The sequence below is a fragment of the Zonotrichia albicollis genome, chromosome 1, assembly GCF_047830755.1.
Source record: "Zonotrichia albicollis isolate bZonAlb1 chromosome 1, bZonAlb1.hap1, whole genome shotgun sequence".
NCBI classification, from domain to species: Eukaryota; Metazoa; Chordata; class Aves; order Passeriformes; family Passerellidae; genus Zonotrichia; species Zonotrichia albicollis.
The window spans coordinates 155,277,211-155,298,693 of record NC_133819.1 but is presented as its reverse complement, the minus strand read 5'-3'; the positions used below and the strand labels follow the sequence as shown (position 1 = coordinate 155,298,693).

General features: G+C 57.9%; 1 protein-coding gene across 1 annotated transcript in view; it reads left to right on the top strand.

The window, feature by feature from the left end:
* The window catches only part of CPSF1 (cleavage and polyadenylation specific factor 1), a 168,648-nt gene that overhangs the window by 56,046 nt on the left and 91,119 nt on the right, over nucleotides 1–21,483 (top strand). Inside the window, 5 exon segments of the mRNA XM_074558745.1 lie at nucleotides 3,707–3,781; nucleotides 6,081–6,161; nucleotides 11,193–11,282; nucleotides 13,797–13,916; nucleotides 14,854–14,995. Coding sequence (XP_074414846.1) covers nucleotides 3,707–3,781; nucleotides 6,081–6,161; nucleotides 11,193–11,282; nucleotides 13,797–13,916; nucleotides 14,854–14,995 — 508 coding nt within the window.

The window sequence follows — 21,483 nt, the reverse complement described above, 5'->3', positions numbered from 1 at the left end:
CTGTCACCTGTGTGTCACCTGTGTGTCACCTGTGTGTCACCTGTGTGTCTGTCTGTCACATCCCTGTCACACACAGCTGGCCACCTACTCCTTCGAGGTAATGTCATTGTCATTGTCACCTCCCTGTCACCTGTGTGTCACCTGTGTGTCTGTCTGTCACCTCCCTGTCACACCCAGCTGGCCACCTATTCCTTCAAGGTACTGTCATTGTCACCTGTGTGTCACCTCCCTGTCACCTCCCTGTCACACCCAGCTGGCCACCTACTCCTTCGAGGTACTGTCACTGTCACCTGTCATTGTCACCTGTCATTGTCACCTCTGTGTCTGTCACCTGTGTGTCACACACAGCTGGCCACCTACTCCTTCGAGGTACTGTCATTGTCACCTGTCATTGTCACCTCCCTGTCACCTGTGTGTCTGTCACACACAGCTGGCCACCTACTCCTTCGAGATACTGTCACCTGTGTGTCACCTGTGTCACCTGTCATCTGTCTGTCACCTGTGTGTCACCTCCCTGTCCCCTGTGTGTCTGTCTGTCACCTCCCTGTCACAGCTGGCCACCTACTCCTTCAAGGTAATGTCATTGTCACCTGTGTGTCATCTGTCTGTCATCTGTCACCTGTGTCACTTCCCTGTCACACCCAGCTGGCCACCTATTCCTTCGAGGTACTGTCATTGTACCTCTGTGTCACCTTCTTGTGACCTCCCTGTCACCTGTGTGTCACCTTTCACCTCCGTGTCACCTCCCTGTCACCCGTCACCTCCTTGTCAGCTTTGTGTCACCTGTCTGTCACCTGTGTCACATCTTTGTGACCCCCAGCTGGCCACCTGTTCCTTTGAGATACTGTCACTGTCACCTGTATGTCACCTGTGTGTCACCTGTGTGTCATCTGTGTGTCACCTGTGTGTCACCTGTGTGTCACCCGTGTGTCACCTGTGTGTCACCTGTCACCTGTGTGTCACCTGTGTGTCACCTGTGTGTCCCCTGTGTGTCACCTGTGTGTCACCTGTGTGATACCTGTGTGTCACCTGTGTGTCACCTGTGTGTCACCTGTGTGTCACCTGTGTGTCATCTGTGTGTCACCCGTGTGTCACCTGTCATCTGTGTGTCACCCGTGTGTCACCTGTGTGTCACCTGTGTGTCACCTGTCACCTGTGTGTCACCTGTCACCTGTGTATCACCCGTGTGTCATCTGTGTGATACCTGTGTGTCACCCGTGTGTCACCTGTCATCTGTGTGTCACCTGTGTGTCACCCGTGTGTCACCTGTGTGTCACCTGTGTATCACCTGTCTGTCACCCGTGTGTCACCTGTGTGTCTCCTGTGTGTCACCTGTGTGTCACCCCTGTGTCACCTGTGTATCACCTGTCTGTCACCCGTGTGTCACCTGTGTGTCACCTGTGTGTCATCTGTGTGTCACCTGTGTGTCACCTGTGTGTCACCTGTGTGTCACCTGTGTATCACCTGTGTGTCACCCGTGTGTCACCCGTGTGTCACCTGTGTATCACCTGTGTGTCACCCGTGTGTCACCCGTGTATCACCTGTGTGTCATCTGTGTGTCACCTGTGTGTCACCCGTGTGTCACCTGTGTGTCTCCTGTGTGTCACCTGTGTGTCACCTGTGTGTCACCCGTGTGTCACCCGTGTGTCACCTGTGTGTCACCTGTGTGTCACCTGTCTGTCATCTGTGGCACCCGTGTGTCACCCGTGTGTCCCCCGTGTGTCACCTGTGTGTCACCTGTCATCTGTGTGTCACCTGTGTGTCACCTGTGTGTCATCTGTGTGTCACCTGTGTGTCACCCATGTGTCACCTGTGTGTCACCTGTGTGTCACCTGTGTGTCACCTGTCTGTCATCTGTGGCACCCGTGTGTCACCCGTGTGTCCCCCGTGTGTCACCTGTGTGTCACCTGTCATCTGTGTGTCACCTGTGTGTCACCTGTGTGTCATCTGTGTGTCACCTGTGTGTCACCCCTGTGTCACCCGTGTGTCACCTGTGTGTCACCCGTGTGTCACCTGTCACCCGTGTGTCACCCGTGTGTCACCTGTGTCACCTGTGTGTCACCTGTGTGTCACCCGTGTGTCACCTGTGTGTCACCCGTGTGTCACCCGTGTGTCACCTGTGTGATACCTGTGTGTCACCTGTGTGTCACCCGTGTGTCACCCGTGTGTCACCTCCCTGTCACCCGTGTGTCACCCGTGTGTCACCTGTGTGTCACCTGTGTGTCACCTGTCACCTGTGTGTCACCCGTGTGTCACCTGTGTGTCACCTGTGTGTCACCTGTGTGTCACCCGTGTGTCACCTGTGTGTCACCTGTGTGTCACCCATGTGTCACCCGTGTGTCACCTGTGTGATACCTGTGTGTCACCTGTGTGTCACCCGTGTGTCACCCGTGTGTCACCTGTGTGTCACCTGTGTGTCACCTGTCATCTGTGTGTCACCTGTGTGTCACCTGTGTGTCACCCGTGTGTCACCTGTGTCATCTGTGTGTCACCTGTCACCTGTGTGTCACCTGTGTGTCACCTGTCTGTCCCCTGTGTGTCACCTGTGTGTCACCTGTGTGTCACCCGTGTGTCACCTGTCACCTGTGTGTCACCTGTGTGTCACCTGTGTGTCACCTGTGTGTCACCCCTGTGTCACCCGTGTGTCACCCGTGTGTCACCTGTGTGTCACCTGTGTGTCACCTGTGTGTCACCTGTCTGTCATCTGTGTGTCACCTGTGTGTCACCTGTCTGTCACCTGTGTGTCACCCCTGTGTCACCTGTGTGTCACCCGTGTGTCACCTGTGTGTCATCTGTGTGTCACCTGTCATTTGTGTGTCACCTGTGTGTCACCTGTGTGTCACCTCTCATTTGTGTGTCACCCCTGTGTCACCTGTGTGTCACCCGTGTGTCACCTGTGTGTCATCTGTGTGTCACCTGTCATTTGTGTGTCACCTGTGTGTCACCTGTGTGTCACCTGTCACCCATGTGTCACCTGTGTGTCACCTGTGTGTCACCTGTGTGTCACCTGTCACCCATGTGTCACCTGTGTATCACCTGTGTGTCATCTGTGTGTCACCTGTGTGTCACCTGTGTGTCACCTGTGTGTCACCCGTGTGTCACCTGTGTGTCATCTGTGTGTCACCTGTGTGTCACCTGTGTGTCACCCCTGTGTCACCTGTGTGTCACCTGTGTCATCTGTGTGTCACCCGTGTGTCATCTGTGTGTCACCTGTGTGTCACCCGTGTGTCATCTGTGTGTCACCTGTGTGTCACCCGTGTGTCATCTGTGTGTCACCTGTGTGTCACCCGTGTGTCACCCGTGTGTCACCTGTGTGTCACCTGTGTGTCACCCGTGTGTCATCTGTGTGTCACCTGTGTGTCACCCGTGTGTCACCCGTGTGTCATCTGTGTGTCACCTGTGTGTCACCTGTGTGTCACCCGTGTGTCACCTGTGTGTCACCCCTGTGTCACCCGTGTGTCACCCGTGTGTCACCTGTGTGTCACCTGTGTGTCACCCGTGTGTCACCTGTGTGTCACCTGCGTATCACCTGTGTGTCACCTGTGTGTCACCTGTGTGTCATCTGTCACCTGTGTCACATCTTTGTGACCTCCAGCTGGCCACCTGTTCCTTTGAGATACTGTCACTGTCACCTGTATGTCACCTGTGTGTCACCCCTGTGTCACCCGTGTGTCACCTCCCTGTCACCCGTGTGTCCCCGTGCCAGGTGTGTGACAGCATCCTCAACATCGGGCCCTGCGCCAACGCCGCCATGGGGGAGCCGGCCTTCCTGTCCGAGGAGGTGAGGGACCCCAAAATCCCCAAAATGGACCCCAAAATAGACCCCAAAAACCCCAAAATGAGCCCCAAACCCGGCCTTCCTGTCCGAGGAGGTGAGGGACCCCAAAATGCCCAAATTGTACCCCAAAAACCCCAAAATTCACCCCAAAATCCACCTCAAACCCGGCCTTCTTGTCCGAGGAGGTGAGAGAGGAAAAACCCCAAAATGTACCCCAAAAACCCCCAATTGTACCCCAAAATGTGCCCCAAATCCATCCCAATCTCAGCCTTCCTGTCCGAGGAGGTGAGGGACCCCAAAATCCCCAAAATGTACCCCAAAACCCACCCCAAACCCGGCCTTGCTGTCCGAGGAGGTGAGGGACCCCAAAAACCCCAAATTGTGCCCCAAATTGTACCCCAAATCCATCCCAATCTCGGCCTTCCTGTCCGAGGAGGTGAGGGACCAAAAACCCCAAATTGTACCCCAAAAACCCCAAAATGGACCCCAAGATGTGCCCCAAAAACCCCAAAATGGACCCCCAAAACCCCAAAATGTGCCCCAAAATGTGCCCCAAATCCATCCCAATCTCAGCCTTCCTGTCCGAGGAGGTGAGGGACCCCAAAAACCCCAAAATGGACCCCAAAATGTGCCCCAAATCCATCCCAAACCCGGCCTTCCTGTCCGAGGAGGTGAGGGACACAAAAACCCCAAAAAATACCCCAAAATGTACCCCAAAATCCCCAAAATATACCCCAAAAAACCCCAATTCCACCCCAAACCCGGCCTTCCTGTCCGAGGTGGTGAGAGACCCAAAAACCCCAAATTGTACCCCAAAAATCCACCCTAAAAACCCCCAAATGGACCCAAAAACTCACCCCAAACCCGGCCTTCCTGTCCGAGGAGGTGAGGGACCCCAAATGTACCCAAAAACCCCAAAATGTGCCCCAAATCCATCCCAATCTCAGCCTTCCTGTCTGAGGAGGTGAGGGACCCCAAAAACCCCAAATGTACCCCAAAAACCCCAAATTGTACCCCAAAAACCCCAAATTGTACCCCAAAACCCACCCCAAACCCGGCCTTCCTGTCCGAGGAGATGAGAAACCAAAAACCCCAAAATGTGCCCCAAAATGTGCCCCAAATCCATCCCAAACCCGGCCTTCCTGTCCGAGGAGGTGAGGGACCCCAAAATCCCCAAATTGTACCCCAAAATGTGCCCCAAAATGTGCCCCAAATCCATCCCAATCTCAGCCTTCCTGTCCGAGGAGGTGAGGGACCAAAAACCCCAAAATGTGCCCCAAAATGTGCCCCAAATCCATCCCAATCTCGGCCTTCCTGTCCGAGGTGGTGAGGGACCCCAAAATCCCCAAATTGTGCCCCAAAAACCCCAAATTGTACCCCAAAACTCACCCCAAACCCGGCCTTCCTGTCCGAGGAGGTGAGGGACCCCAAAAACCCCAAATTGTGCCCCAAAAACCCCCAAATGGACCCCAAATTGTACCCCAAATCCATCCCAAACCTGGCTTTCCTGTCCGAGGAGGTGAGGGACCCCAAATCCCCAAAATGGACCCCAAAAACCCCCAAATCCTCCCCAAAACCAACCCCAAACCCGACCTTCCTGTCCGAGGAGGTGAGGGACCAAAAACCCCAAAAAATCCCCCAAAATGTACCCCAAAATCCCCAAAATGTACCCCAAAAATACCCCAAAATGTACCCCAAAATCCCCAAAATGTACCCCAAAAAATCCCCCAAAATGTACCCCAAAATCCCCAAAATGTACCCCAAAAATACCCTAAAATGTACCCCAAAATCCCCAAAATGTACCCCAAAAAATACCCCAAAATGTACCCCAGAAACCCCAAAATGAACCCCAAAAAGCCCCAATTCCACCCCAAACCTGACATTCCTGTCTGAGGAGGTGAAGGACACAAAAACCCCAAATTGTACCCCAAAATGTACCCCAAAATCCCCAAAATGTACCCCAAAAAGCCCCAATTCCACCCCAAACCTGACATTCCTATCTGAGGAGGTGAGGGACACAAAAACCCCAAATTGTACCCCAAAATGTACCCCAAAAACCCCAAAATGGACCCCAAAAAACCCCAATTCCACCCCAAACCCAGCCTTCCTGTCTTAGGTGGTGAGGGACACAAAAACCCCAAATTTTACCCCAAAATGTACCCCAAAAACCCCAAAATGGACCCCAAAAACCCCAAAAAGTGCCCCAAAAACCCCAAATGACCCCAAAAACCCCAAAATGTGCCCCAAAAACCCCAAAATGTGCCCCAAAAACCCCAATCCTGACCCTGCTGTGTCTCTGCAGTTCCAGAACAGCCCCGAGCCCGACCTGGAGATCGTCCTGTGCTCGGGCTACGGCAAGAACGGGGCTCTGACCGTGCTGCAGGTACCCAAAAACCCCAAAAACCACCCCAAAAACCACCCCAAAATCCCCAGACCCTGCCTGTGCTCGGGCTATGGCAAGAACGGGGCTCTGACCGTGCTGCAGGTACCCAAAACCCCAAAAACCACCCCAAAAACCCCCAAAACCACCCCAAAAACCCCCAAAACCACCCCAAAAAACACCCAAAAAACCCGAAAAATCACCCCAAAAACCCCAAAAACCACCCCAAAACCATCGCTGAACCCCAAAAACCCCCAAAATCACCTGAAAAACATCCCTGAGCCCCAAAAACCCCAAAAATCACCCCAAAAATCCCAAACCCTGCCTGTGCTCGGGCTATGGCAAGAACGGGGCTCTGACCGTGCTGCAGGCACCCAAAAACCCCAAAAATCACCCCAAAAACCACCCCAAAAACATCCCTGAACCCCAAAAACCACCCCAAAAACCCCCAAAATCCCAAACCCTGCCTGTGCTCGGGGTACAGCAAGAACGGGGCTCTGACCGTGCTGCAGGTACCCAAAAACCCCAAAAACCACCCCAAAAACCTCAAAAATCACCCCAAAAACCACCCCAAAAACCCCAAAAACCACCCCATAAACATCCCTGAGACCCCAAAAACACCCCTGAACCCCAAAAACCCCAAAAATCACCCCAAACACACCCCAAACCCTGCCTGTGCTCGGGCTACGGCAAGAACGGGGCTCTGACCGTGCTGCAGGTACCCAAAAACCCCAAAAACCACCCCAAAAACCTCAAAAACCCCCCCAAAAACCCTAAAAACCACCCCAAAAACCACCCCAAAAACCCCCAAAACCACCCCAAAAACCCCCAAACCCTGCCTGTGCTTGGGGTACGGCAAGAACGGGGCCCTGACTGTGCTGCAGGTACCCAAAAACCCCAAAAAACACCCCAAAAACCCCAAAAATCACCTGAAAAACATCCCTGAACCCCAAAACCCCAAAAATCACCCCAAAACCCCAAACCCTGCCTGTGCTCGGGCTACGGCAAGAACGGGGCTCTGACCGTGCTGCAGGTACCCAAAAACCTGAAAAATCACCCCAAAAACCACCCCAAAAACCCCCAAACCCTGCCTGTGCTCGGGCTACGGCAAGAACGGGGCCCTGACCGTGCTGCAGGTACCCCAAAACCCCAAAAACCACCCCAAAAACCCCAAAAATCACCCCAAAAACCCCAAAAACCACCCCAAAAACCCCAAAAACCACCCCAAAAACACCCCTGAACCCCAAAATCCACCCCAAACACCCCAAACCCTGCCTGTGCTCGGGGTACGGCAAGAACGGGGCTCTGACCGTGCTGCAGGTACCCAAAAACCCCAAAAACCACCCCAAAAACATCCCTGAACCCCAAAAACCACCCCAAAAACCACCCCAAAAACCCCAAACCCTGCCCATGCTCGGGCTACGGCAAGAACGGGGCTCTGACCGTGCTGCAGGTACCCAAAAACCCCAAAAACCACCCCAAAAACCTGAAAAACCACCCCAAAAACCTCAAAAACCACCCCAAAAACACCCCTGAACCCCAAAAACCCCCAATCCACCCCAAAAACATCCCTGAGACCCCAAAAACCTCCCCAAAAACATCCCTGAACCCCAAAAACCACCCCAGAAACACCCCTGAACCCCAAAAACCACCTGAAAAACATCCCGGAACCCCAAAAACCACCCCAAAAACATCCCTGAACCCCAAAAACCACCCCAAAAACCACCCCAAAAACATCCCTGAGCCCCAAAAACCTCAAAAATCACCCCAAAATCCCAAACCCTGCCTGTGCTCGGGGTACGGCAAGAACGGGGCTCTGACCGTGCTGCAGGTACCCAAAAACCCCAAAAATCACCCCAAAAACCACCCCAAAAATCACCCCAAAAACCACCCCAAAAACATCCCTGAACCCCAAAAACCACCCAAAAAACCCGAAAAACCCCCCCAAAAACCACACAAATAACATCCCTGAACCCCAAACACACCCCAAAAATCACCCCAAAAACCCCCAAAACCTCACAAAAAACATCCCTGAACCCCAAAAACCTCAAAAACCACCCCAAAAACCACCCCTGAACCCTAAAACCATTCCTGAGCTCCTGAACCCCAAAAACATCAAATTCCCCCCTGAACCCCAAACCCCACAAACCCAAAATCCCCCCTTAATCCCAAAAACCCAAACCCCCCCTGAACCCCAAATCCCCCTGAACCCCAAAACTCCAAATCCCAAACCCCCTCCTGAAACCCAAAAACTCCAAAACCCTCCTGAACCCCAAATCCCCCTGAACCCCAAAACTCCAAATCCCAAACCCCCTCCTGAAACCCAAATACCCTCCCTGAACCCCAAAACCCCAAACCCCTCCTGAACCCCAAATCTGCCTCTGAACCCCAAAAACCCCAAATCCCCCTTGGACCCCAAAACTCCCCTGAACCTCAAAACCTCCCCTGGACCCCCCAAACTCCCCCTGGACCCCCCAAATCCCCCTTGGACCCCAAAACTCCCCTGAACCTCAAAACCTCCCCTGGACCCCCCAAACCCCCCTGGACCCCAAAACCCCCTGGGATCCCAAAACTCCCCAAAACCCCAAATCCCCCCTGAACCCCAAAACCCCCTGAACCCCAAATCTGCCTCTGAACCTCACAAACTCCAAAACCTCCTGGGACCCCAAAACTCCCCTGAACCTCAAAACCTCCCCTGGACCCCACAAACCCCCCTGAACCCTAAACCCCCCTGAACCCCAAATTCCCCCTGGACTCCTCAAATCCCCCTTGGACCCCAAAACTCCCCAAAACACCAAATTCTCCCTGGACCCCACAAACCCCCCTGGACCCCAAAAACCCCAAATCCCCCCTGGACCCCAAAATTCCCCTGAACCTCAAAACCTCCCCTGGACCCCCCAAACTCCCCCTGGACCCCCCAAATCCCCCCTGAACCCCAAAACCCCCTGAACCCCAAATCTGCCTCTGAACCTCACAAACCCCAAATCCCCCTTGGACCCCAAAACTCTCCAAAACCCCAAATTCCCCCTGGACCCCACAAACCCCCCCTGGACCCCTAAACCCCAAAATCCCCCTGGGACCCCACAAGCCCCCCTGGACCCCCCAAACCCCCCCTGAACCCCAAATTCCCCCTGGACCCCACAAACTCCCCTGAACCCCAAAACCCCCTGAACCCCAAAACCCCAAATCCCCCCTGAACCCCAAAACCCCGTGAACCCCCCACAACCCCCCTGAACCCCAAATCTGCCTCTGAACCTCACAAACTCCAGAACCTCCTTGGACCCCAAAACTCCCCTGAACCTCAAAACCTCCCCTGGACCCCACAAACCCCCCTGAACCTCAAAACCTCCCCTGGACCCCTAAACCCCAAAACCCCCCTGAACCCCAAATCTGCCTCTGAACCCCAAAAACCCCAAATCCCCCTTGGACCCCAAAACTCCCCAAAACCCCAAATTCTCCCTGGACCCCACAAACCCCCCTGGACCCTCCAAAACCCCCCTGAACCCCAAAAACCCCAAAACTCCAAATCCCAAACCCCCTCCTGAAACCCAAATACCCTCCCTGAACCCCAAAACCCCAAACCCCTCCTGAACCCCAAAAACCCCAAATCCCCCCTGAACCCCAAAAACCCCAAAATCCCCCTGAACCCCAAAACTCCCCTGAACCCCAAATCCCCCCTGAACCCCAAATCGCCCCTGGAGCCCCCAAACCCCCCTGGACCCCAAAAACCCCTGAACCCCAAATCTGCCTCTGAACCTCACAAACCCCAAATCCCCCTTGGACCCCAAAACTCCCCAAATTCCCCCTGGACCCCACAAACCCCCCTGAACCCCAAAACCCCCTTGAACCCCAAAACCCCAAATCCCCCTTGGACCCCAAAACTCCCCTGAACCTCAAAACCTCCCCTGGACCCCCCAAACTCCCCCTGGACCCCCCAAACCCCCCTGAACCCCAAATACCCCCTGGACTCCTCACATCCCCCCTGGAGCCCCCAAAACCCCCCTGAACCCCCAAACCCCCCCCCCCGCACCACAGACCCCCCCCCGTGGGAGGTTCCCGGGGGGCCCAGCCCGGTGCCAGAGCAGGGCTGGGGTGAACCAGGGGGACCCCAAAGGCTGGGGAGCGCCTGTACCCCCCCAGCGACACCCCAAAAACCCCAAAAACTGCCTGTACCCCCCCAGCGACACCCCAAAATCCATGGGGTACACCCTGAAATCCATGGGCTACACCCCAAAATCCATGGGGTACACCCCAAAACCTGCCTGGACACCCCAAAACTGTGAGACACCCCAAATCTATGGGGCAGCACCCCATAAGGATGGAACTGTCCCCGGATGGATTTCCCTGGTCCCTGTCCCTGTCCCTCTGTCCCCATCCCTGTCCCATCCCCATCCCCATCCCTGTCCCTGTCCCCATCCCTGTCCCTGTCCCCATGTGACAGCTGTCCCCTGTCCCTGTCCCATCCCTGTCCCTGTCCTGTCCCTGTGTCCCTGTCCCATCCCTGTCCCTGTCCCCATCCCTGTCCTTGTCCCTGTCCCATCCCTGTCCCTGTCCCCTGTCCCCATCCCTGTCCCCATCCCCATCCCTGTCCCATCCCTGTCCCCATCCCTGTCCCATCCCTGTCCCTGTCCCCATGTGACAGCTGTCCCCTGTCCCTGTCCCATCCCTGTCCCTGTCCCTGTCCCCATCCCTGTCCCCGTCCCTGTCCCTGTCCCATCCCTGTCCCTGTCCCTGTCCCTGTCCCATCCCTGTCCCATCCCTGTCCCCATCCCTGTCCCATCCCTGTCCCCATCCCTGTCCCTGTCCCTGTCCCATCCCTGTCCCATCCCTGTCCCTGTCCCTGTCCCTGTCCCCATCCCTGTCCCCATCCCTGTCCCCATCCCTGTCCCATCCCCGTCCCTGTCCCATCCCTGTCCCCATCCCTGACTCTTGTCCCCTGTCCCTGTCCCTGTCCCCATCCCTGTCCCTGTCCCATCCCTGTCCCATCCCTGTCCCCATCCCTGACTCTTGTCCCCTGTCCCCGTGTGTCCCCAGCGCAGCATCCGGCCCCAGGTTGTCACCACCTTTGAGCTGCCCGGCTGTTACGACATGTGGACGGTCACCGCGCCCCCCCCGCGGGAACAGGTGGGTCACCGTGTCACCTGTGTCACCTCCCTGTGTCACCTCCCTGTGTCACCCCCTGTGTCACCCCCTGTGTCACCCCCCTGTGTCACCCCGTGTCACTGTGTCACCGCGCCCCCCCCGCGGGAACAGGTGGGTCACCAATGTCACCTCTGTCACCTCCCTGTGTCACCCCCCTGTGTCACCCCCTGTGTCACCCCCCTGTGTCACACCCTGTGTCACCTGAGTCACCCACCTGTGTCACTGCACCCCCCCCCACGGGAACAGGTGGGTCACTGTGTCACCTGTGTCACCTCCCTGTGTCACCCCCTGTGTCACCTGTGTCACCCCGTGTCATCTGTGTCACTGTGCCCCCCCCCCCGTGGGAACAGGTGGGTCACTGTGTCACCGTGTCACACCCTGTGTCACCTGTGTCACCTCTGTCACCCCCTGTGTCACCATGTCACCCCCTGTGTCACCAGTGTCACTATGTCACACCCTGTGTCACCTGTGTCACCCCCCTGTGTCACCCCCCTGTGTCACCCCCCTGTGTCACCCCCCTGTGTCACCCCGTGTCACTGTGTCACCGCGCCCCCCCCACGGGAACAGGTGGGTCACTGTGTCACCTGTGTCACCCCCCGTGTCACCTGTGTCACCTCCCTGTGTCCCTGTGTCACCCCCCTGTGTCACCCTGTGTCACTGTGTCACCATGCCCCCTCCCAACGGGAACAGGTGGGTCACCGTGTCACCTGTGTCACCCCCTGTGTCACCTGTGTCACACCACCTGTGTCCCTGTGTCACCCCCTGTGTCATCTGTGTCACCGTGCCCCCCCCCGTGGGAACAGGTGGGTCACCGTGTCACCTGTGTCACATCCTGTGTCACCCCCTGTGTCACCTGTGTCACCTGTGTCACCCCCTGTGTCACCCCCTGTGTCACATCCTGTGTCACCCTCTGTGTCACCTGTGTCACCCCCGTGTCACCCCCCTGTGTCACCAGTGTCACTATGTCACACCCTGTGTCACCTGTGTCACCCACCTGTGTCACTGCACCCCCCCCCCGCGGGAACAGGTGGGTCACCAATGTCACCTGTGTCACCTCCCTGTGTCCCTGTGTCACCATGTCACCCCATGTCACCTGTGACACCGCGCCCCCCCTGCGGGGACAGGTGGGTCACCTGTGTCACACCCCTGTGTCACCTGTGTCCCCATGTCCCCCTGTTCCCTCGTGTCCCTGTGTCCCCATCCCCATGTCCCTCTGTCCCTCCATGTCCCTGTGTCCCCTGTGTCCCCCTGTCCCTCCATGTCCCCCTGTCCCTCCGTGTCCTCTGTGTCTCTGTGTCTCTGTCCCCATGTCCCTGTGTCCCCATCCCCATGTCCCTCTGTCCCTCCATGTCCCCTGTGTCCCCTGTCCGTGTCTGTGTCCCCTCTTGTCCCCCTGTGTCCCCCTGTCCCTCCATGTCCCTGTGTCCCCTGTCCATGTCCCCTCTTGTCCCCCTGTGTCCCCATGTCCCTCCATGTCCCCTGTGTCCCCTGTCCGTGTCCGTGTCCCCCTGTGTCCCCATGTCCCTCCATGTCCCTGTGTCCCCATGTCCCCATGTCCCTTCATGTCCCCCTGTCCCTCCATGTCCCTGTGTCCCCTGTCCGTGTCCCCCTGTGTCCCCATGTCCCTCCACGTCCTTGTGTCCCCTGTCTGTGTCCATGTCTGTCCATGTCCCCTCTGTGTCCCCATGTCCCTCCATGTCCCTGTGTCCCCTGTCCGTGTCCCCTCTTGTCCCCCTGTCCCTGTGTCCCCCTGTCCCTCCATGTCCCTGTGTCCCCTGTCGGTGTCCGTGTCTCCCTGTGTCCCCCTGTCCCTCCATGTCCCCCTGTCCCTCCATGTCCCTGTGTCCCCATGTCCCTGTGTCCCCTGTCCGTGTCCGTGTCTCCCTGTGTCCCCCTGTCCCTCCATGTCCCCATGTCCCTCCATGTCCCTGTGTCCCCCTGTCCCTCCATGTCCCTGTGTCCCCCTGTCCCTCTATGTCCCTGTGTCCCCTGTCCGTGTCCCCCTGTGTCCCCCTGTCCCTCCATGTCCCTGTGTCCCCCTGTCCCTCCATGTCCCCTCTGTGTCCCCATGTCCCTTCATGTCCCCATGTCCCTCCATGTCCCTGTGTCCCCTGTCCGTGTCCCCTCTTGTCCCCCTGTGTCCCCCTGTCCCTGTGTCCCCCTGTCCCTCCATGTCCCTGTGTCCCCTGTCCGTGTCCCCTCTTGTCCCCGTGTCCCCCTGTCCCTGTGTCCCCATGTCCCTCCATGTCCCTGTGTCCCCTGTCCGTGTCCATGTCCCCCTGTGTCCCCCTGTCCCTCCATGTCCCTCCATGTCCCTGTGTCCCCTGTCCGTGTCCGTGTCCCCCTGTGTCCCCCTGTCCCTCCATGTCCCTCCATGTCCCTGTGTCCCCTGTCTGTGTCCCCTCTTGTCCCCCTGTGTCCCCATGTCCCTCCATGTCCCTCCATGTCCCCTCTGTGTCCCCTGTCGGTGTCCCCACGGCGGCTCTGTCCCCACAGCCCGAGGTGGCCCCAGGGACCAGCGCTGAGCCCGAGGCGGCCACGGCGGCTCCGGAACCTTCTGAGGAGGACGGGGAACGGCACGGCTTCCTCATCCTGAGCCGCGAGGACTCCACCATGGTGAGGGGATATTGGGGACATTGGGGACATCATGGGGACACTGGGGACATCACAGGGGCACGGGTTCCTCATCCTGAGCCGCGAGGACTCCACCATGGTGAGGGGACATCATGGGGACATTGGGGACATTGGGGACATTGGGGACAGCATGGACACAGGGCTTCCTGATCCTGAGCCGCGAGGACTCCACCATGGTGAGGGACACTGATTGGGGACATTGGGGACATTGGGGACATCATGGGGACATTGGGGACAGCATGGGGTTATGGCTTCCTCATCCTGAGCCGCGAGGACTCCACCATGGTGAGGGGACACTGGGGACATTGGGGACATTGGGGACATCACGGGGTCATGGGGACACTGGGGACATCATGGACACAGGGGTTCCTCATCCTGAGCCGCGAGGACTCCACCATGGTGAGGGACATCATTGGGGACATCATGGGGACATCATGGGGACATTGGGGACATCACAGGGGCACGGGTTCCTCATCCTGAGCCGCGAGGACTCCACCATGGTGAGGGGACATCATTGGGGACATTGGGGACATCATGGGGACATTGGGGACATCATGGGGACATTGGGGACATCATGGACACAGGGCTTCCTCATCCTGAGCCGTGAGGACTCCACCATGGTGAGGGACATTGGGGACATCATGGGGACATTGGGGACATCACAGGGACAGGGCTTCCTCATCCTGAGCTGCGAGGACTCCACCATGGTGAGGGGACATTGGGGACGTTGGGGACATCATGGGGACATCATGGGGACATCACAGAGTCATGGGGACATCATGGGGTTCCTCATCCTGAGCCGTGACGACTCCACCATGGTGAGGGGACATCACAGGGACATCACAGAGACATGGGGACACTGACACTCCTTGCTGTCCCCAATGTCCCCTGGTGTCCCCAATGTCCCCGCTGTCCCCAGATCCTGCAGACGGGCCAGGAGATCCTGGAGCTGGACACGAGCGGCTTCGCCACGCAGGGCCCGACCGTGTTCGCCGGGAACCTGGGCCAGGGCCAGTTCATCGTGCAGGTGTCACCGCTGGGGCTGAGGCTGCTGCAGGGCGGTGAGTGACACACCTGGGGACACACCTGGGGACACCTGGGGACAGGGACACACCTGGGGACAGGGACACACCTGGGCCAGGGCCAGTTCATCGTGCAGGTGTCACCCCTGGGGCTGAGGCTGCTGCAGGGCGGTGAGTGACAGTGACACACCTGGGGACAGTGACAGTGACACACCTGGGGAGTGACACACCTGGGGACAGGGACACACCTGGGACACACCTGGGAACAGGGACACACCTGGGGACAGTGACACACCTGGGGAGTGACACACCTGGGGACAGGGACACACCTGGGCCAGGGCCAGTTCATCGTGCAGGTGTCACCCCTGGGACTGAGACTGCTGCAGGGCGGTGAGTGACAGTGACACACCTGGGGACAGTGACAGTGACAGTGACACACCTGGGCCAGGGCCAGTTCATCGTGCAGGTGTCACCGCTGGGGCTGAGGCTGCTGCAGGGCGGTGAGTGACAGTGACACACCTGGGGACAGTGACACACCTGGGGACAGGGACACACCTGGGCCAGGGCCAGTTCATCGTGCAGGTGTCACCCCTGGGACTGAGACTGCTGCAGGGCGGTGAGTGACACCTGGGGACAGTGACACACCTGGGGACAGTGACACACCTGGGGACAGGGACAGTGACACACCTGGGGACAGTGACAGTGACACACCTGGGGACAGGGACACACCTGGGCCAGGGCCAGTTCATCGTGCAGGTGTCACCCCTGGGACTGAGGCTGCTGCAGGGCGGTGAGTGACAGTGACACACCTGGGGACACACGTGGGGACAGGGACACACCTGGGGACAGTGACAGTGACACACCTGGGGACAGGGACAGTGACACACCTGGGGACAGGGACACACCTGGGGAGTGACACACCTGGGGACAGGGACAGTGACACACCTGGGGACAGGGACACACCTGGGCCAGGGCCAGTTCATCGTGCAGGTGTCACCCCTGGGGCTGAGGCTGCTGCAGGGCGGTGAGTGACAGTGACACACCTGGGGACACACCTGGGGACAGTGACAGTGACACACCTGGGGACAGGGACACACCTGGGGACAGTGACACACCTGGGGACAGTGACACACCTGGGCCAGGGCCAGTTCATCGTGCAGGTGTCACCCCTGGGGCTGAGGCTGCTGCAGGGCGGTGAGTGACAGTGACACACCTGGGGACAGGGACACACCTGGGGACAGGGACACACCTGGGGAGTGACACACCTGGGGACAGTGACAGTGACACACCTGGGGACAGGGACACACCTGGGGAGTGACACACCTGGGGAGTGACACACCTGGGGACAGGGACACACCTGGGCCAGGGCCAGTTCATCGTGCAGGTGTCACCCCTGGGACTGAGGCTGCTGCAGGGCGGTGAGTGACAGTGACACACCTGGGGACAGGGACACACCTGGGGAGTGACACACCTGGGACACACCTGGGGACAGTGACACACCTGGGCCAGGGCCAGTTCATCGTGCAGGTGTCACCCCTGGGACTGAGGCTGCTGCAGGGCGGTGAGTGACAGTGACACACCTGGGGACAGTGACAGTGACACACCTGGGGACAGGGACACACCTGGGGACAGTGACAGTGACACACCTGGGGACAGTGACACACCTGGGGAGTGACACACCTGGGGACAGGGACAGTGACACACCTGGGCCAGGGCCAGTTCATCGTGCAGGTGTCACCCCTGGGGCTGCGGCTGCTGCAGGGCGGTGAGTGACAGTGACACACCTGGGGACAGTGACAGTGACACACCTGGGGAGTGACACACCTGGGGACAGTGACAGTGACACACCTGGGGACAGGGACACACCTGGGGACAGGGACACACCTGGGGACAGGGACACACCTGGGCCAGGGCCAGTTCATCGTGCAGGTGTCACCCCTGGGACTGAGGCTGCTGCAGGGCGGTGAGTGACAGTGACACACCTGGGGACAGTGACAGTGACACACCTGGGGACAGGGACACACCTGGGGACAGTGACACACCTGGGCCAGGGCCAGTTCATCGTGCAGGTGTCACCCCTGGGGCTGAGGCTGCTGCAGGGCGGTGAGTGACAGTGACACACCTGGGGACAGGGACACACCTGGGGACAGTGACAGTGACACACCTGGGGACAGGGACAGTGACACACCTGGGCCAGGGCCAGTTCATCGTGCAGGTGTCACCCCTGGGGCTGAGGCTGCTGCAGGGCGGTGAGTGACAGTGACACACCTGGGGACACACCTGGGGACAGGGACACACCTGGGGACAGTGACACACCTGGGCCAGGGCCAGTTCATCGTGCAGGTGTCACCCCTGGGACTGAGGCTGCTGCAGGGCGGTGAGTGACAGTGACACACCTGGGGACACACCTGGGGACAGTGACAGTGACACACCTGGGGAGTGACACACCTGGGCCAGGGCCAGTTCATCGTGCAGGTGTCACCCCTGGGGCTGAGACTGCTGCAGGGCGGTGAGTGACACACCTGGGGACAGGGACAGTGACACGCCTGGGGACAGGGACACACCTGGGGACAGTGACAGTGACACACCTGGGGACAGGGACAGTGACACACCTGGGGACAATGACAGTGACACACCTGGGGACAGTGACAGTGACACACCTGGGGACAGGGACACACCTGGGGACAGGGACACACCTGGGCCAGGGCCAGTTCATCGTGCAGGTGTCACCCCTGGGACTGAGGCTGCTGCAGGGCGGTGAGTGACAGTGACACACCTGGGGACACACCTGGGGAGTGACACACCTGGGGAGTGACACACCTGGGGACAGTGACAGTGACACACCTGGGGACAGGGACACACCTGGGCCAGGGCCAGTTCATCGTGCAGGTGTCACCGCTGGGGCTGAGGCTGCTGCAGGGCGGTGAGTGACAGTGACACACCTGGGGACACACCTGGGGAGTGACACACCTGGGGACAGGGACACACCTGGGGACAGGGACACACCTGGGGACAGTGACAGTGACACACCTGGGGAGTGACACACCTGGGGACAGGGACACACCTGGGCCAGGGCCAGTTCATCGTGCAGGTGTCACCCCTGGGGCTGAGGCTGCTGCAGGGCGGTGAGTGACAGTGACACACCTGGGGACACACCTGGGGACAGTGACACACCTGGGGACAGGGACAGTGACACACCTGGGGACAGGGACACACCTGGGGACAGGGACACACCTGGGGACAGTGACAGGGACACACCTGGGGACAGGGACAGTGACACACCTGGGGACAGTGGCAGTGACACACCTGGGGACAGTGACACACCTGGGGACAGGGACACACCTGGAGACACCTGGGGACAGTGACAGTGACACACCTGGGGACAGGGACACACCTGGGGACACCTGGGGACAGTGACACACCTGGGACACTCCTGAGGTGACATCACGGGGTCACACTGGCTCAGGTGTGTCCCCAGGTGTGACATCAAGGGGGTGGCACAGGAAGAGGGTGTGACATCCGGGGGTGGCACCAGGGTGACACCGCTGGGACATTCTTGGCGGTGCAGTGACAGTGAGGTGACATTGGCAGGTGACACTGGAGGTGACACTGGGTTGTGACAGGGATGTGACACTGCTGTGACCCCATGGTGACATTGCAGTGACATTTCTGTCCCCTCACAGTGACCCAGCTGCACTTTGTGCCCGTGGACCTGGGCTCCCCCATCGTGCACTGTGACACTGCTGTGACACTGTGACAATGTGACAGTGCTGTGACATTGCTGTGACACTGCTGTGACAATGTGACACTGCTGTCCCCACAGTGACCCAGCTGCACTTTGTGCCCGTGGATCTGGGCTCTCCCATCGTGCACTGTGACAGTGTGACAATGTGACAGTGTGACATTACAGTGACATTGCTGTCCCCTCACAGTGACCCAGCTGCACTTTGTGCCCGTGGATCTGGGCTCTCCCATGGTGCACTGTGACACTGTGACACTGTGACAATGTGACATTGATGTGACAATGTGACATTACAGTGACATTTGTGTCCCCTGACAGTGACCCAGCTGCACTTTGTCCCCGTGGACCTGGGCTCTCCCATCGTGCACTGTGACAGTGTGACACTGTGACAGTGTGACAATGTGACAGTGTGACAATGTGACATTTGTGTCCCCTCAGTGACCCAGCTGCACTTTGTCCCCGTGGATCTCTGCTCTCCCATCGTGCACTGTGACAGTGTGACACTGTGACACTGTGACAATGTGACATTGCTGTGACAGTGTGACAATGTGACAATGTGACACTGCTGTCCCCTCACAGTGACCCAGCTGCACTTTGTCCCCGTGGATCTCGGCTCTCCCATCGTGCACTGTGACACTGCTGTGACAGTGTGACAGTGTGACATTGATGTGACAGTGTGACAGTGTGACATTTCTGTCCCCTCACAGTGACCCAGCTGCACTTTGTCCCGGTGGATCTCGGCTCTCCCATCGTGCACTGTGACAATGTGACAGTGTGACACTGTGACAATGTGACAGGGTGACATTACAGTGACATTTGTGTCCCCTGACAGTGACCCAGCTGCACTTTGTGCCCGTGGACCTGGGCTCTCCCATCGTGCACTGGGACAGTGTGACAGTGTGACATTGATGTGACAGGGTGACACTGTGACAATGTGACAATGTGACATTTGTCCCCCCACAGTGACCCAGCTGCACTTTGTGCCTGTGGATCTCGGCTCTCCCATCGTGCACTGTGACATTGATGTGACAATGTGACACTGTGACACTGTGACATTACAGTGACATTTGTGTCCCCTGACAGTGACCCAGCTGCACTTTGTGCCGGTGGACCTGGGCTCTCCCATCGTGCACTGTGACACTGTGACACTGCTGTGACAGTGTGACATTGATGTGACAATGTGACAGGGTGACAGTGTGACATTTCTGTCCCCCCAGTGACGCAGCTGCACTTTGTCCCCGTGGATCTGGGCTCTCCCATCGTGCACTGTGACAGTGTGACACTGTGACACTGCTGTGACACTGCTGTGACAATGTGACAATGTGACAGTGTGACATTGCTGTGACATTGCTGTGGCACTGCTGTGACACTGCTGTGACAGTGTGACAATGTGACACTGTGACATTTCTGTCCCCTCACAGTGACCCAGCTGCACTTTGTCCCCGTGGATCTCGGCTCTCCCATTGTGCACTGTGACACTGTGACACTGCTGTGATAATGTGACAATGTGACACTGCTGTGACACTGCTGTGACAATGTGACAATGTGACATTGCAGTGACATTTCTGTCCCCCCAGTGACCCAGCTGCACTTTGTCCCAGTGGATCTGGGCTCTCCCATCGTGCACTGTGACAGTGTGACAATGTGACAGTGTGACATCTCTGTCCCCTCACAGTGACCCAGCTGCACTTTGTGCCCGTGGATCTCGGCTCTCCCATCGTGCACTGTGACATTGTGACACTGTGACACTGTGACAGGGTGACACTGTGACATTTGTGTCCCCACAGTGACCCAGCTGCACTTTGTGCCCGTGGACCTGGGCTCTCCCATCGTGCACTGTGACAGTGTGACACTGTGACAATGTGACATTACAGTGACATTTCTGTCCCCTGACAGTGACCCAGCTGCACTTTGTGCCCGTGGATCTCGGCTCTCCCATCGTGCACTGTGACACTGCTGTGACAGTGTGACAATGTGACACTGTGACACTGTGACAATGTGACAGTGTGACAATGTGACATTGCTGTGACAGTGTGACAGTGTGACATTGCAGTGACATTTGTGTCCCCTCAGTGACCCAGCTGCACTTTGTCCCTGTGGATCTGGGCTCTCCCATCGTGCACTGTGACAGTGTGACACTGTGACATTGCAGTGACATTTCTGTCCCCTCACAGTGACCCAGCTGCACTTTGTCCCTGTGGATCTCGGCTCTCCCATTGTGCACTGTGACACTGTGACACTGCTGTGACACTGCTGTGACACTGCTGTGACACTGTGACAGTGTGACACTGTGACAATGTGACACTGTGACATTACAATGACATTTGTGTCCCCACAGTGACCCAGCTGCACTTTGTGCCCGTGGATCTCGGCTCTCCCATCGTGCACTGTGACAGTGTGACACTGTGACACTGTGACAGGGTGACAATGTGACATTACAGTGACATTTCTGTCCTCACAGTGACCCAGCTGCACTTTGTGCCCGTGGATCTGGGCTCTCCCATCGTGCACTGTGACAGTGTGACACTGTGACACTGTGACACTGTGACAATGTGACACTGTGACATTTCTGTCCCCACAGTGACCCAGCTGCACTTTGTCCCCGTGGACCTGGGCTCTCCCATCGTGCACTGTGACACTGCTGTGACACTGTGACACTGTGACAATGTGACACTGTGACAGGGTGACAATGTGACATTACAGTGACATTTCTGTCCCCCCACAGTGACCCAGCTGCACTTTGTGCCCGTGGATCTCGGCTCTCCCATCGTGCACTGTGACACTG